This window comes from Hyalella azteca, unplaced genomic scaffold (genome assembly GCF_000764305.2).
Source record: "Hyalella azteca isolate HAZT.00-mixed unplaced genomic scaffold, Hazt_2.0.2 contig5432, whole genome shotgun sequence".
NCBI classification, from domain to species: Eukaryota; Metazoa; Arthropoda; class Malacostraca; order Amphipoda; family Hyalellidae; genus Hyalella; species Hyalella azteca.
The window spans coordinates 856,055-870,605 of record NW_025935622.1 but is presented as its reverse complement, the minus strand read 5'-3'; the positions used below and the strand labels follow the sequence as shown (position 1 = coordinate 870,605).

Genomic DNA, 14,551 nt, shown 5'->3' with positions numbered 1-14,551 from the left:
CTTAATTATATTAAACGTTCAAACTCATTGATCATCAATCTCTGTAACTATATGTAACTCAATTATCTTGAACTCGCCCACCTATTTCGTATATCATCAATTTCACTATTAAATCAATTTAACTATATCGTATCCTACGGTACAACTGAAATCTAGAAGCTATTTCAAATCTACCGTGCGTTGAAAATATTTGATCAAAAGGCCAGCCTAACCAAGAAAAGTACAAGAATCGGCGACAGGCCTATCCAGGCCCATTCTTCAATGCCGAAGATACTATACTATACTAAATAATTTTGCAAATATTCAGTCAGGAAATCTTCTCAATTCTCGAACATGAATAACACTCGTGTAATTTCGGAATAATAAAAATTCAGTAAACGGCGTAAATACTTTCACGTTTGAATCGTCCCATCAAATATTGTGAATTCTATTTGAGTGCCCAGTGAGAAACCAAATTCATAGACAGTCAGTCACAGTCGTTCCCTAGCTCTCCATTTTCTGCCTGACGCAGTGGTGAATAAAACTACTAAGGGGTTAGCTACCAAGTCAACCTTTAGAACTATATTGAGATAATTGTGATTTAATACAGCCAACATAACTGAATTACCATTTTTATTCCCAATATTCTTTTGATATTGTCAGTATTCCAATTTTTCATGTCGTGTCTGTATTTTAATGAACACCAACACCTAATGTGCTGGTCGGCGCCATCATTCTTCAATCCATCAATAAACATATTGAATCTTCATTTTCTTTACCCCAAGCTACATAGTTCAACACCACTAGCGACCCTCTTCTTCAGAGAACTGCTATAATAAAAATTTTACGTGGATTAATAAAAATATATTGGTCACTTTGAATTTAATATCAATATTGTAAAAACATACAATGCAGTTATATTGCAAAATTCGACGGTGAAGCAGTTACTCGACAAGCTTGAGCTGCAGGCAGTTCATCTCAAAGCAAAAAATGTCCGTGCTTTCCTCGATCTGTTAAATTAAATCAGAGAAAAATTCAATTTCAAGTCAACAGATATAGATTCGCTTTGTGTAAAATATAAAATAGTCTCTACTTTTTTGAGTGCAAATCAAACCAAATGACTCATTTCTATGTCATCATCCTAATCAATGACGCAGAAGGGCATAATAATGTCGCCTTCGAAAAAAATTCACCATCAATTGTAAGCATATATATTTCAAAACCTACGTTCACACAATTAATGAAACTAGTAATCAAAAAACATATTAAGGGGGCATATTTTGAAAGGCTGATTATCGATTATTAAAGGGAACTCACCACTTTCATGGTAGGTTTACCGCCTCCATGACCGGCCTTGGTATCAATTCTGATGAGGAGAGGATTGGGCTGCTTGCCCAGTTTGTGCTGCAGTTCACTGATAAGCTTAAAAGAATGAAGCGGCACCACACGGTCGTCGTGATCCGCAGTGAGCAGTAGCGTCGCCGGGAACTGCACAATGTTACACAAAATCTTGTGATCTTGGTATGAATACGGTAACACAGATCGTACTGCACCAACATAATTTACACATAAAAAACGTGCAACATCAACATAATTTGCGTGACCAACAGAAGAGACAGCACCAACGGTAAAAGGAGCTCCACTCCTGGAATTAGTTTCTTACTGTAAACAGACTGCATCTTAAGGTTCCCAGTGCAAATATTCTTGCGGGAACCTTATTTCTAACAGTTATTTCCAGGGAACCTAGGAGAACCGATTTTATTGCACGTATTTCTACTGGGAGCCTTTTTTTCCTCTAGAGATTTGTCAACACGTTTACAATGTATTAGAATTGTAAGTACCACTCCGCTGCTTGGTACGCGGACGTTGTGGTAGGGCGAGAACTTGATGAGATTCCGGAAGTGCTTCTCTTCCTCGGGGTTGCCGTAGTCGGAGCACCAGGCGTAGCCGATGGTGAACTTGTGGAAGCGTAGCAAGTCCATCACGCTGCTCATGTAAAAATTAAATCACGACTGTATTCAGCATTTCATCTTGAGTGACAAAAACTAGTTCAATAATTTTTACGTGCACACTGCAATAATAGTTATGGAGACCAAATTTGACGTCAAAAATAGTGTCGACACAAAAATTAAACGGCGCATTGGCCGATACAAACCAAACAAAATATTAAACGTGTACCGATTTCAATTCTGAAATAAATTCACACCAACTAAATTCTCATACCCTTAGCAATACAATTTCCGTGTACTTATGTATGCAAGAGGAAATACAATTGGTTTAAATTTCAACAAAAAAAAAAGAACTTCCGCTACACAAAACACAAGTGGGACTCACCCAACTTGAGATATCACGGCCCCATAGAGCTCTGGGCGCTGGTTGGCGCAGGCGGCCACCAGTAAGCCACCATTGCTGCCACCCTGAGACGTGAGGAGTCGGCTGCTCGTGTAGCCTTCCTTCACTAAATACTCAGCTGCCGCGTGGAAATCATCAAAAACGTTTTGTTTATTGAGCAACCGGCCTCCGTTGTGCCATGCGTCGCCGTACTCGCCGCCGCCTCTGATGTTAGGCACGGCGACCACACCTCCAAACAGCTGCATGAATGATACCTGCACACAACATTAACATAGTCAAGACCCTCGTCTATGATACATAAATAACAAGGAGCAATAGCATAGGAGTGTAATGCTGTAAATATCCTATGCTATTTCAACACAAAATGGCAATGCACAAACTTAACCCAAATTTAGGAATAAATGCTGACGCAAATAATTAAACGGTATTAAGGCTGAGCTTGACAGAGCAGCAAACTCAGAACGGAGAACATACGGCTCACAGATCAGGCAGATTCTACTTAGCTGCGTGTTTCCTCTATGAACAGATCTCTGAGGCTAGACTAATTTCCTGGCGAAAGGTGGTTTACATATGGACTATGAATTTCCAGGGGTTGCCTGAGCTTATTGGCTCCAGTTACTCTTATTCGCACCAATTATTTTTATTGATAGAATTGTAATCCCGAATCAAATACCACCCATTCAGCTACTAGAAACAAATGAAATACATTATAAAGGTAATATAGACGTAACTAACCTAACACAATAACATTTAATAATGAAACACGAGAACCGTATCCCGAAAAAATGGATAATTCTACTAACGAGTAACAGATAATGGCACTGTCATTCAACAATTCCACACGCGCCTGCCCATAGGAGAAGTACGGCTGCACGCTGATGTTAAAGCCGCCATAGCCGTAAAGAAGCGCAGGGTTGCTGCCGTCTTTTACGAGGCCCTTCTTGTGCATGAGGAACATCGGGATGCGGGTGCCGTCCTTACTGGAGTAGAAGACCTGTTGCATCTCGTACAGGGAAGTATCCAATCCCTTCACCTTAATCTCCCGGAATACCTGGCACGGGAAAGACGAGCAGTTGAGATCACTTGATTGTTTGAACCGTAAAATTGACCAAGAATTCAAAGCAAAGAAAACAACAAAAAATTCATCATAATTTACGGAAAAACTGACGTATAGAATTTGTGTGCCCTTTTATTCGAAATGAAATTTTAGGTTGCACGACTTATAGGAGAGGGGATTGCTGTAGTTAAATCTGCAAGCAATCATTTACAATGTTCAAACTCGAGAAATTTCTGCTCATGAAAGTAGCGAAATGCGGCGCACTGAATTATGTCATTGATGAACCAATGAGCACAATATTTTTGAGCATCAATGTGGAGCAAATCCCATCTACAGAGGAAGGAAGGGGCTGTGTTCTGTAATATATAATGAGCTTTGAAATTGACCGGTTTGAAATAAATTTTACAGTGCATACAGGTTCATCCCGAAAAAATGTGATTTTATAAAGTGATCTTACAGTTTGGAGTTTCTACACATAGAAGTACATTAGAGGCGGAAAAAGTTTACACGTCCAATAAAAAACCTTAATATGTACACAAGCACTAAAAGAACCTTGGGAATATAAGGCTCCACCGTCATGTCGAGATGATAGATGATGCCGGGGGAAAGCTTAGAGGCAAACTTGTAGAAAAGTTCAGTTTGCTTTCGTTCTCCTGACACGCCATCAATTGTACCAATTTCAAGAGGAAGGTTACAGATGAGATCGCCAGTGGCAAGCCAGCGCAGTTGCAACACGCTCTGCAAATATGAACAATATGAATAACATTAGAAAGTCTAGTGCTGAAATGAACACAAAACGTACAAAAACTATAATGTAAAAAATAAATGTCCTAGGATGGAAGATATTACCAAACTTAGAATAGGTATATCATAGACGACCTGAAAAAGGACGGTGAAGCTCAATCTCATGGGAACGCACGAATGACTTTATAATTGAAGAAAATCCAATTTAGTAGAATTGAGAAATCATTGGCTCCAAGAATATTGAAACATCAGTATCAGCATAGCACAGTCGAGAAGTTTCTGTAGAAACCTGAGCAAGGGTATATTGATATGAGCATGAATTAAAGAACAAGAAAAAGCGAAGCTAAATCTGACCACGCTGACTAACTTTGACGTCCTGAATGTAGCAGCAGAGCATCTTGTCGTTGTCTATGGGCTGCACCCAGTCCAAGACATCCTTCTTGTTCTCCGGCAGCAGCACGGTCCACTTGTCCTTTGCGGCGTCGAGAAGGTCTATCTTCACGAGATGGTAGTTGAGGGCGTCTTTGTTGGTGCGGAACACGCACACGCTGCCGTCGTTGCTCACATACTGTACACAACCATCAGTCAATGGGGTACTCCCTTCACACATTTTCGTAGCGAGTTACATGACAATGAGTCAAGAGTAAAGTCGATTCTTCTAAAGAAGAAAGATTCTTTCAAAACTTAATGTTTTCTTTTCAGACAATTTTGCACAGATTTACTCAAAGTTTATTCACAAAAATATTTCATCAAACTCTATACCAGAAAGAAGAAATATCTATTTAAAAATTATGATTGGGATAAAAAATACTTATGAAATGAATTTTGCGAATTATCCCTATCTGAATTCTAGAAAATATTAAATGGAATATCACGTTAAGTTCTAACCTCATACTCCGCTTCGAGCTCATCAACAACAGGCGTAAGCTGGATTTTGCCGGTGATGTTGTCGGGAAGCTCAGCAAAATAAATGAGGTTATCTTTACAGTCCTGCCTGGGCATCACGATGAGGTACTTGCCGCAGTCAGATACACTGGCACTTCTGCACAACAGAAGAGACAGTGAGTCAATGGTGGCGAGCTAACAACTTTCAAGTAGCCACTGCCCTACTCCCTCAAAGAACATCAAAGTATAACGGATGCCAGCATTATCATGCAAAAGATATTGAATTAAATCTTCTGAGAATTAGAAATTAACACAGATGAAGCATCACAATAAGTACCTAATGTTTTGGTAGTAACATTAGCGGGAAGATGGCTTATGGTCTTCAAAAATACAGAAAAAAGTTTAAAAATCCCAATTTCATTAATATTTCATCAATAAAATGAGGTATCGCCCATTCAGTAAGTTTGGAGTCCCACTTTCTGAAGCAGATGATAAAATAATACAGTATAAAATTCCACAAGTGATGACCCACAAGAATACACCAGGAAAAAACATAAATTATCTGAATAAGCAGAAGAAAATAGAGTAAGCAAGCATACGCCAAAGAAACGCACATTCTGAACTTGGGATTTTCCGGGAAGTCGACAACAAGAACGTCTTCAGTCTGTGAGGTGCCCACACGGTGGTAGAACAGCTTCTGATTCTCGTTGCTGGTCGTCTCTGAACCGTCCGTCTTGCCCTCTTGGTCTCGATAGCACTTAACAAAACATTAACATTTAGGCATAAATTTCATGGTCTACATTTGCAATATTAAATCAACAATAGCATCGGGGTAAAAATACGAGACCATCAATAGGCCTAATATTGATAAAAATATATAGATAAAATAACGTTGAACCAGGGAAAATATTATTTATGGACCATTAAACTCAATAAACATCCAACATCCAACGTCAGCCATGATAAATTTTCATCCTTGCAGTATACCAGCCATACTGCTAATACACGATTGAAATTATCTATCAAAACACTCTATAGGTAACAGATATGCAAGTGTAACTCAGAGTGAAGTCTAGGTACTTTAAACAATACAATTCAATATTTTTTCAGAAATAAAACAATAAATAGGAAATTAACACAAAGTAAATAATAAATTACCCCATAAAAGATTCCCTTGTTGTCGTGCGTCCACGCCAGCCCGGAGAACTTGACTTTTTCCAGGACCTCTGGATAGTCTTCGCCGGTGCTCACCTACAATAATTCATGGTTCATTAGATCACATTGTCAAAATCATGACAAAGTAAGGTACACTTATAAGCTCTATCAGACAAGAGCATTGCCTACAAATTGCTCCCAAGAAGACGAATTACTCCTATGGGATAAATAATACAGCTGACCCAAATGTTCTCGAACATTCACCTTAAAATTGTAATTAAAGTTTTATAGATACTTCAAAAAGAAATGCTGTATAGATACTTCATCGTGACGACTACAATTCGTTTAGGATACCAGAGTTGTAGAAGGGAACTTTTGCATGGATATGAAATAAGCAGGACGAGTTGCCTCACGCAATCTTTGAATAGATCATCTTCCGTTAAGCTGATAATACTTTGAAGTTAGAACACATCTAAGCCCTCTCACTTAGAATTACAACTATTAAGTCTAACTGTTAGGAAAAGAACGAGCATAAGAAGGTGAGTAGGTCAGAGCAGCTGCAAATATTTCGCAAGAATGAACACAACAGTTACATAGGTAGCAACAAATATAGTGATAGTAATGCATGTACACAACATTACCAGGCATGTACATTACAATAGTAAGGCAAGTATACAACACTATTAGCCATAAACATGACAATAGTGAAACATGACCAATTACATTCTTCAAATGCACTGTTTTCCAGTCAGAGCCACTCTTGCTGAGCATGTATGCGTGCGTCTCGCCATCTTCAGAGAAGCGCGACCCAGCGATGGAGATGGTGCCATCTTCAGAGAGCTTGTTGGGGTTGAGGTACTCTTGGGCTTCCCCCTCCAGCGAGTCTTGCATGTACAGGATACTGCCAACAGACAGTCTAGTTAGTGACAGACAACAACACTCTCTGACATGAATGGGAACAAAAATCCTAAAGCAAGGCACTCCCGCGCCTTAACAATCTTTACTGGTATACTAGGGAAAAACTCTGCCTAATGAAAAGGAATTTTCCATAAATTCATGGGATGAAATGCAGGAATTGATGATCAACAATGAGAAATTGTAATTAAATGGTTACAAATATGAAAAATAAAATACAATACCTGTATGAAGCATGATGATAAAAATTAACCTGCTCATGCTCACCTTTGGTTTTCCAGTCCTTTATTCATGTAGTAGAAATATCTTTTCCCTCGTTTGTATGGACATGAGTATTTAGGATGGTCATTCATGGCTGTGAGTTTCTCCTTGATGATGTCTCGGGCTGAGCACTTTTCCAGGAAAGGAACCGTGATGGCATTCTGAGCCTCCACAAATGCCTTGGTTTCTTCCGAGTCCACATCCTCGAGCCAGCGGTAGGGGTCAGGCACCTGCAAGTTGGTAGGCTGTCTTTAAAAAATTTCCCAGCACAGCTCAAATATTCTACATGAATTAATGTCGTGTAAAATGGTACTTAACAAAATAAATAATGGCAATCTAACTCCGCCTAAGAGACTCTATTGACATTTACTTTCAAACTATGAAGAAAAATGTAAACTTTTTTATTTTACTCGAAATACTGGTAAGTATACTTGCCACTTGGCAATAAAAAAAATGCGGCAAAATTGAGAGTAAAGGTTGAGTTCCTAATGAGATATATAAAGTACTTGAACAGATTAGCCAATGAAATCTCTGCCATTATCTTCCTTTCATGTTTTTTTTTGTGAACTGTTTTCTTCCACTCTGAGTGTACATGAATATTGAACAAGCTGCAAAAATACAAGGTATGGGCACCACTTTCACAGCATCTGTTGCACAGACTCTTGCCTTTTTATGTCCTATAATGCTGACTGCCATACCGAATAGTATTTACAACAGACATTGAAACTTGACCTGTGTTGTCGAAAATCACTCAGAAATTTCTGTTGGTTTAGTTTCAGGAGCATCAACTTACTGTTCCTCAGGTACATTGCTAAAATCCAGTACTAGATTTTCAACCTTGTTTTATCCATATGCCACCAACAGACCACATTTTTTAGTTGTTATGATTCAAGGCAAGTTGATGTTGAATTTGACACAGTTTAGAGTTGATTGTCATCTACAAAATCATTAATAACATAAGCGATCACATTCTTGTTGGAAGGGACTTTGGGATTGCACAGAAGTTCATCACCTGATGCATTACAGTCATGATTCATAAATGCTTCAGGAGTTTCTTTTCTTCTGGGAGGCTCTATTGCTTCTCTTAACATCATTCTGGTCTTTAGCTTCTTCTTTTAGCCCTCTACTGCTTGACATTAGTAACTGGAGCAATATTGTCAAAAGCCTACTTTCCAAAAAGAATACTGCTTTCCAGTGAGCTCAAAATGACTTGCACTGATTGTAGCCGGCACAAACAACAACTTATAAATGTTCTCTGTTGTGTATAAATGTTCTCAAGTTGCCACACTCAATAGTTAAAATATAATTCAAGTTGAAAGTTATGTTCCTAGAGAACACCTTATGTTCCTTCTACTGTCATATGACAGTAGAAGTTAATAGGTAGAAATCATGAATTACCTCCAATGACAACCTATAATTTGAGTTAGATTAATTGCTACTTATCTTCAATTAGTATATTGAAAAAGCATTTAGTAAAAAGTTATAGTTGTATTCAGTAAAAGTATTCAGTATTGTACTTAGTTGTAGTTAGAGTACATAAGTGGCAACCTACACTTTTTTTTCCTGGTGTCATTGCTAGCTGCAGCAAATTCCAAGGCCAACAGTGCAGGCATGAAGCACAGCACACTTCAGTGACTTGTTCAGTACATGTTCAACACTCTTCTCATGACCACATGAAATACCGTAGTAGCAAAGGAGAAAATCTTTTGTTGTCCTTTTTGTTGCGGATGTTTCTGTTTTAAAAAAAAAGGGCAACAAGTTTTTTTCTGTTTTGTTGTTTCTGTTGTTGTGTTGTGTTGGTCTGTGTTCCCACCTTGCTTCACAGCACAAAGCGGGGCCTAGACCCAGTTCTGAGGCCCACCAAGTTGGTCGCCCCAGCAGGCCAGCAGCCCCGCGGCATTCATGGGGTCTGCCCTAAGGTCACCCACTGACATGGATGTGAGCATTTCAGGGCAGGAGAAAAGATGAATGGTGTTGTGTGTGTTGGATAGGCAGAGTGGGCAAAGTGGAGAAGGGTCTATGGCAGGGTCTATTTTATTTAGATATGAGAGAAGCAGCAGTGATTTGTTTGTGCAAAGTTGTGCAAGGTTTCTGCATGCAGGTCTAGGTAGGTTAATTTCAGATGGGTGGATCTGTGGTGCAGGGTTGCTTAGAATTTTATTGTGAGGAAAGGTTGCAAGGTAGTTTTCTGTGATTGTAGTGTGGATTGTTTTGAGATTTTGTTTTATTGTGTCTTGTGCTGGTGGAATATCTATGTTGGTGGCAAAACCTGAGTTTTGGAAAATGGTTTGTTTCACAAGGCAATGTGGGTGCAACTGTAGGGTAAAGGTATGTAGTGGGTGAGTTGGTTTTTGTGCTCAAGTTCATGAACACACTTTGTGCTCAAGTTCAGCCCTTCCTCAAGTTCATTTATGAGTCCTATAAGTAGACTAGTGAGTATCTTGGATACAACAATATCACTATCACACATAAGAAACCAATTAAAATATTCAGTAGATAAAATTAAAAATGAACCAATTCTAAAAATCTCTGGTTTGCCATTATGAAATGGCCATGAGACTCCATTTTAAACCCCCATCTTCGTAGCTTTGGAAAATTTCCATTTTTCTCATACAGCAAATTTACCTGTCAAGCATAGATACAAACCAGAGATAAATCAGTTCATTTTCAATTTCATCTACTAAATATTTTAATTGGTTTCTTATGTGTGATAGTGATGATTTTAGTATTCAAGAAACTCACTACTAGTCCTATAAGTAGACTAGTAAGTTACTCTACTTATAGGACAGTAATAGGACTCAAAAATAAACTTGAGAAAGGGAAAAAAAATGTTCTCCTTTGCTACTATGTAATATTCCAAGCAGTGTTACTGGGTTGATTATCTAAATGACAAGAAAAATGTAATAAAGCCACATGTGGATAATTCCAGGATAAAACATACCTTTACACCATGCAACTCTTCAACAAATGATTCATCACGTCTCACAGGTGGATAATCCATAATTCAGATGGTATTTTGGGCTGGTTCTCAAATCTGAAATATCCAAAGATCAGACAAGCTTAGCAACCTGTCAAGAGTGCAACATAAATTTTCATTTTTTCAAATGTGAATAAAAATTACAATAATTATAAATGCATAAAGCCAGCTGCCAAAATTGAAAATATGACATTGAGATGCCAAGTAGATAAACTATTTCTACTAGTCCAGTAGTAGCAGCAGCCCTCCACAGTCCACCTAAACTAATTAATGTTTAACTAGCATTGTAACAAATATATATTATATTGAAATATAAATAAAAATATTTCCTATCCATTCAACATTCATGCATGTTTATTTATTTTTAAAAAGGAACCTAAAGACAAATTCAACTATTTCAGTACCGGTATTTCATACAATTCGTAATTTGTATCATGTAAAGTTACAACATGATAATGTCAAAAAATCTGCCAAATATTTTTCAGATTTTGCAATTATGGTATTATAAATATATTGACCACTATATATAGCCTTATATAGGCAGCCTATTTCTTTTGATTCTTTAGAGGGGCTCTTTTCTTTAACGTCAGCCTAGCATATTTTTAGGAACTTAAACAATATTAATGACTATAATGAGAATTATTATGTGCAGGGGGGTCTTTTTTTATGGCTAAGCCATTGATTGATGCTGATGTATATTTCCATGCACTCTGCATGGCATGCAGTATTCACAATCACACACAATTACACACCTTCAGACTGATTGTACAGAACACATGTCGATTGTTACACATACAGAACATCCTTTGTACCCACTACCCAGGCCACTAGAGCACATTACCAATTTACAAGTAAGAAGCAACTAGGTATAGATTTTTGTAAGAGCCTTAACCCTTTAATGACCAGGTATACCATACGGTCGCCTTTCAAACATGCTCTGTAATATTATTATCATGATAAGGAATTGGTGCTAGTTGTTTTGAATGTGTTCAGTAAGCATCCCTGCTTTGTTTTGGAGGTGCAACTTTACTCATTGCCACCAACTATGCAGTGCAGCGATGATCTTGTAGGGAATCCGTGCCATTTAATTTCCGTGGAGCCATTCACTTGTTGAACTTTTAAAATCTTTATTGGACTACCGTGGAAAAATCAGTCAAGTTACAGCATTGAAAAAAATTCTACATGGTTTCTAGTACAATTGAGTGCACATGCAAAATTTGAACATAGAATAAATATTACATGCATATATCACATAGCATTTCTAAAGGCAACCAACCGTTCAGTACAGTTGGACTTACAACTGCATTGTTTGAAACGTGATTGGTGAGTCATGTTGGTCATATGACCATAGTCATCATACAATTAGGGAATTATGATGTAAAATAATTGTGTTTTCATTACTGTTCTTCAATTTAGTGCCCTTCTACAATATTTTTATCACTACCAGTGAGAAACACTAATTCAGTTTACCTATTTTAAGTCTCCATACACTGGCCAAATGATCAAATTATTGAAGTGTATTTATAATATTTTTTGCCTTTCAGAATCCTTCAAGGGTTTTAGCACAAAATCTTCTTCTTCTTCTCCAAGAAAACCTCCCAGTCTATGTGAACAGCATCTTGCTACTTCCTTCTCTAGTGAATCTAAAGAACACTCTGGATTAAGAGGACATATTGGATATGATATTACTTTCACCAATATGCCTGAAACCAGTTCTGAAAGCCAATTTGCTGAAGAAAATGAATCAATCATGATTGAAATTAACAGAATGGAAAGTGGAAATCTGGCCTCTAAACCTGGACCCTGGCTTCTCAATCTCCACCCTCAGTCCCTCACCTCTCATCTCCACCCTGGCTTCTCAACCTGGACCCTGGCTTATCAGTCTCACAGTCTGTACCCTGGCCTATCAACCTGGACCCTGGCTTCTCAATCTCAACCCTGGCTTCTCAATCTCAACCATGGCCTCTCAACCTGGACCCTTGTTTCTCAACCTGGACTTTGGTCTCTCAGGCTCTCAGCCTCCACGCTAGCCTCTCAAATGGACCTGGACCTGTCAGCCTGGACCCTGGCCTCTCAATCTCCACCATGGCCTCTCAACCTGGACTTTGGTCTCTCAGCCTCCACCATAGCCTCTGAAAATGGAGGTCAGAAATCAGCCTGAACCCTGGCCTCTCAACTTGGACCCTTTACTCTCAATCTCAAGCCTTGCCTCTCTACCTGGACCCTTGCTGCTCAACCTGGACTTTGGTCTCTCAGCCTCTACCGGGCCACCCTAGCCTCTGAAAATGGACCCCAGCCTTTCAGCCTGGACTCTCAACCTGGACTCAGGCCTCTCAGCCTTAACCCTTGCCTTGCAACTTGGACCCTGGCCTCTCCACCAGGACATTGGCCTTACAACCTTTGCCCTTGGCTTCTTAGGCCCAACATCCTTGATGTTTTCCCAACATCAAGGATGTTGGAAAAACACACAATTTCTTTGAAAATTTTAATCTCAATAAATGAAGTAGGCTAGCAAGATGCTATTCAAATGGGCTGGGATGTTTTTGGGGAAGAAAAAGTTTTTATGCTAAAACCCTTGAAAGATTCTGAAAGGCAAAAAAATATTACAAGTAGGCCTACACTTCAATAATTTGATCACTTGGGTGATTTGGCCAGTGTAGCCTATTGAGAAATAAAATAGGTAAATTGAATTAGTGTTTCTTACTAGCTGATAGTGAGAAAAATATTGTAGGTAGAAAGACACTAAATTATAGAATAGTAATGAAAACACTATTATTTGATATCATAATTCTCTACTTGCATGGTCGTAGCCCATGGGCATGGGCCGTAGCCTGTAGGTAGGCCCATGGTTGAACTACCTAATTGTGTTTTCAACCATGGGTAGGCCTGCCACCTATAGAATAGAAGTGTTGGCATTGAAGAAATAGGCCCATGGGCCTGGGGCCATGGCCATAGTGGCAAAGCAGAGAGTTTTTTAGACTCTTCCTCAAGTTCATTTTTGAGTCCTATAAGTAGACCAGTAAAGTATCTTGGATACCAGAATTAGCATAGCGGACATAGCCTACATAAGAAATCTGTTAAACTGGTAGTAGCATTTAGAAACACAATGTGATACCTATATGCAATTGCATGTAACTTTTATTTTATGTTCAAATTTTGCATGTGCACTCACTATGTACTATACTACTAGGCTCACTAGGCTACTAGCTAGAATAGAAATCAAACAATGTTGATTTTTTTCAATGCTGTTAGCTGTAACTTATCCGATTTTCACACCATAGTCCAATAACTATTGGAAAAGTTCAACAGTGAATGGCATTATGGCACCACAGAAATTAATTTAAATGGCACAGATTCCCAACAAGCAGCCACTGCGTACGTACTTCTAGTTGGCCGCAAAGAGTAGAGTTGTACCACCAAAACGCAGCAGCGACGTTTACTCATACTGAACGCGTTCACAACAACTACCTAGCGCCAATTCCTTATCATGACAATAATATTAAGAGCATGTTTGAAAGGCGACCGTATGGTACACAGGTCGTTAAAGGATTAAGCAAAACGAAATTGAAAGTGAAGGACGAAAATAATACAAAAAAAAGTTTAGTTACATTTTTTAATGAAAAAATGTCTCAAACGAACAAAACAGCCAAATAAATTTTGTCAGGCCAATGCATTTAACAAAAGGCCACATGTGAGAAATTTGGCCGGAAAAAGGCCTATCTTGCAACCCTGTTAATCCCGTAGGCATTTTCGTCCATTTCGGGTGGCCCAGAGGTTAAAGTTCAGAGTACCAAGATATTGGCGCAGAGAGGCGCGGGTTGGCGGCAAAGGGTACGCACAGAGTAGAAGCAGGTTTGCCCGCGCGGGCAACCAGCCACAAGAATGAACATAGGATAATAATGTAAGTGTTCACAGTGAAAACCTGTACGAACAGGCTTTTGTATTCTATGGTTGCAGGTGCCAGCCTGAGCAGGTCAGCAGAGTACCAGGATATTGGCGCAGAGAGGCGCGGGTTCGATCCCAGCTCCGTGCGCCAGTTTCTGGTCAGAATCGGCAAGGAGGCCGGGGGGTTAAGCACAGCAGAATTGTAGCAACGAGTTGCGAGTTGGAGACCGCAAAATGCTGTGAATGTTCTGCGATGTTATGAATCGGCAACAGGCCGACGGCCTAATAAACGCTGAAACCGCTATTATTTCTTATTATTTGAAAGGATGAAAACCATGATT

General features: G+C 39.0%; 1 protein-coding gene across 2 annotated transcripts; it reads right to left on the bottom strand.

Moving 5' to 3' along the window:
* Positions 1 to 846: 846 nt before the first annotated feature.
* On the bottom strand, positions 847 to 11,268 carry LOC108666351 (prolyl endopeptidase). 2 transcript variants are annotated; one of them, XM_018153205.2, is made up of 14 exons: positions 11,078 to 11,268; positions 10,290 to 10,382; positions 7,355 to 7,578; positions 6,896 to 7,073; positions 6,176 to 6,268; positions 5,632 to 5,774; positions 5,021 to 5,174; positions 4,500 to 4,700; positions 3,941 to 4,126; positions 3,179 to 3,382; positions 2,314 to 2,585; positions 1,821 to 1,965; positions 1,297 to 1,467; positions 847 to 989 (listed from the first exon to the last, which is right to left on the bottom strand). In XM_018153205.2, exons 2-14 carry the CDS (start codon positions 10,347 to 10,349, stop codon positions 924 to 926), a joined length of 2,097 nt encoding a protein of 698 aa, XP_018008694.1. In that variant the 5' UTR covers positions 10,350 to 10,382; positions 11,078 to 11,268; the 3' UTR covers positions 847 to 923. The 2 variants fall into 2 exon arrangements, with proteins under 2 accessions (XP_018008694.1, XP_018008695.1); XM_018153206.2 differs by lacking the exons at positions 10,290 to 10,382; positions 11,078 to 11,268 and adding an exon at positions 8,361 to 8,607.
* Between the last annotated feature and the right edge of the window lie 3,283 nt (positions 11,269 to 14,551).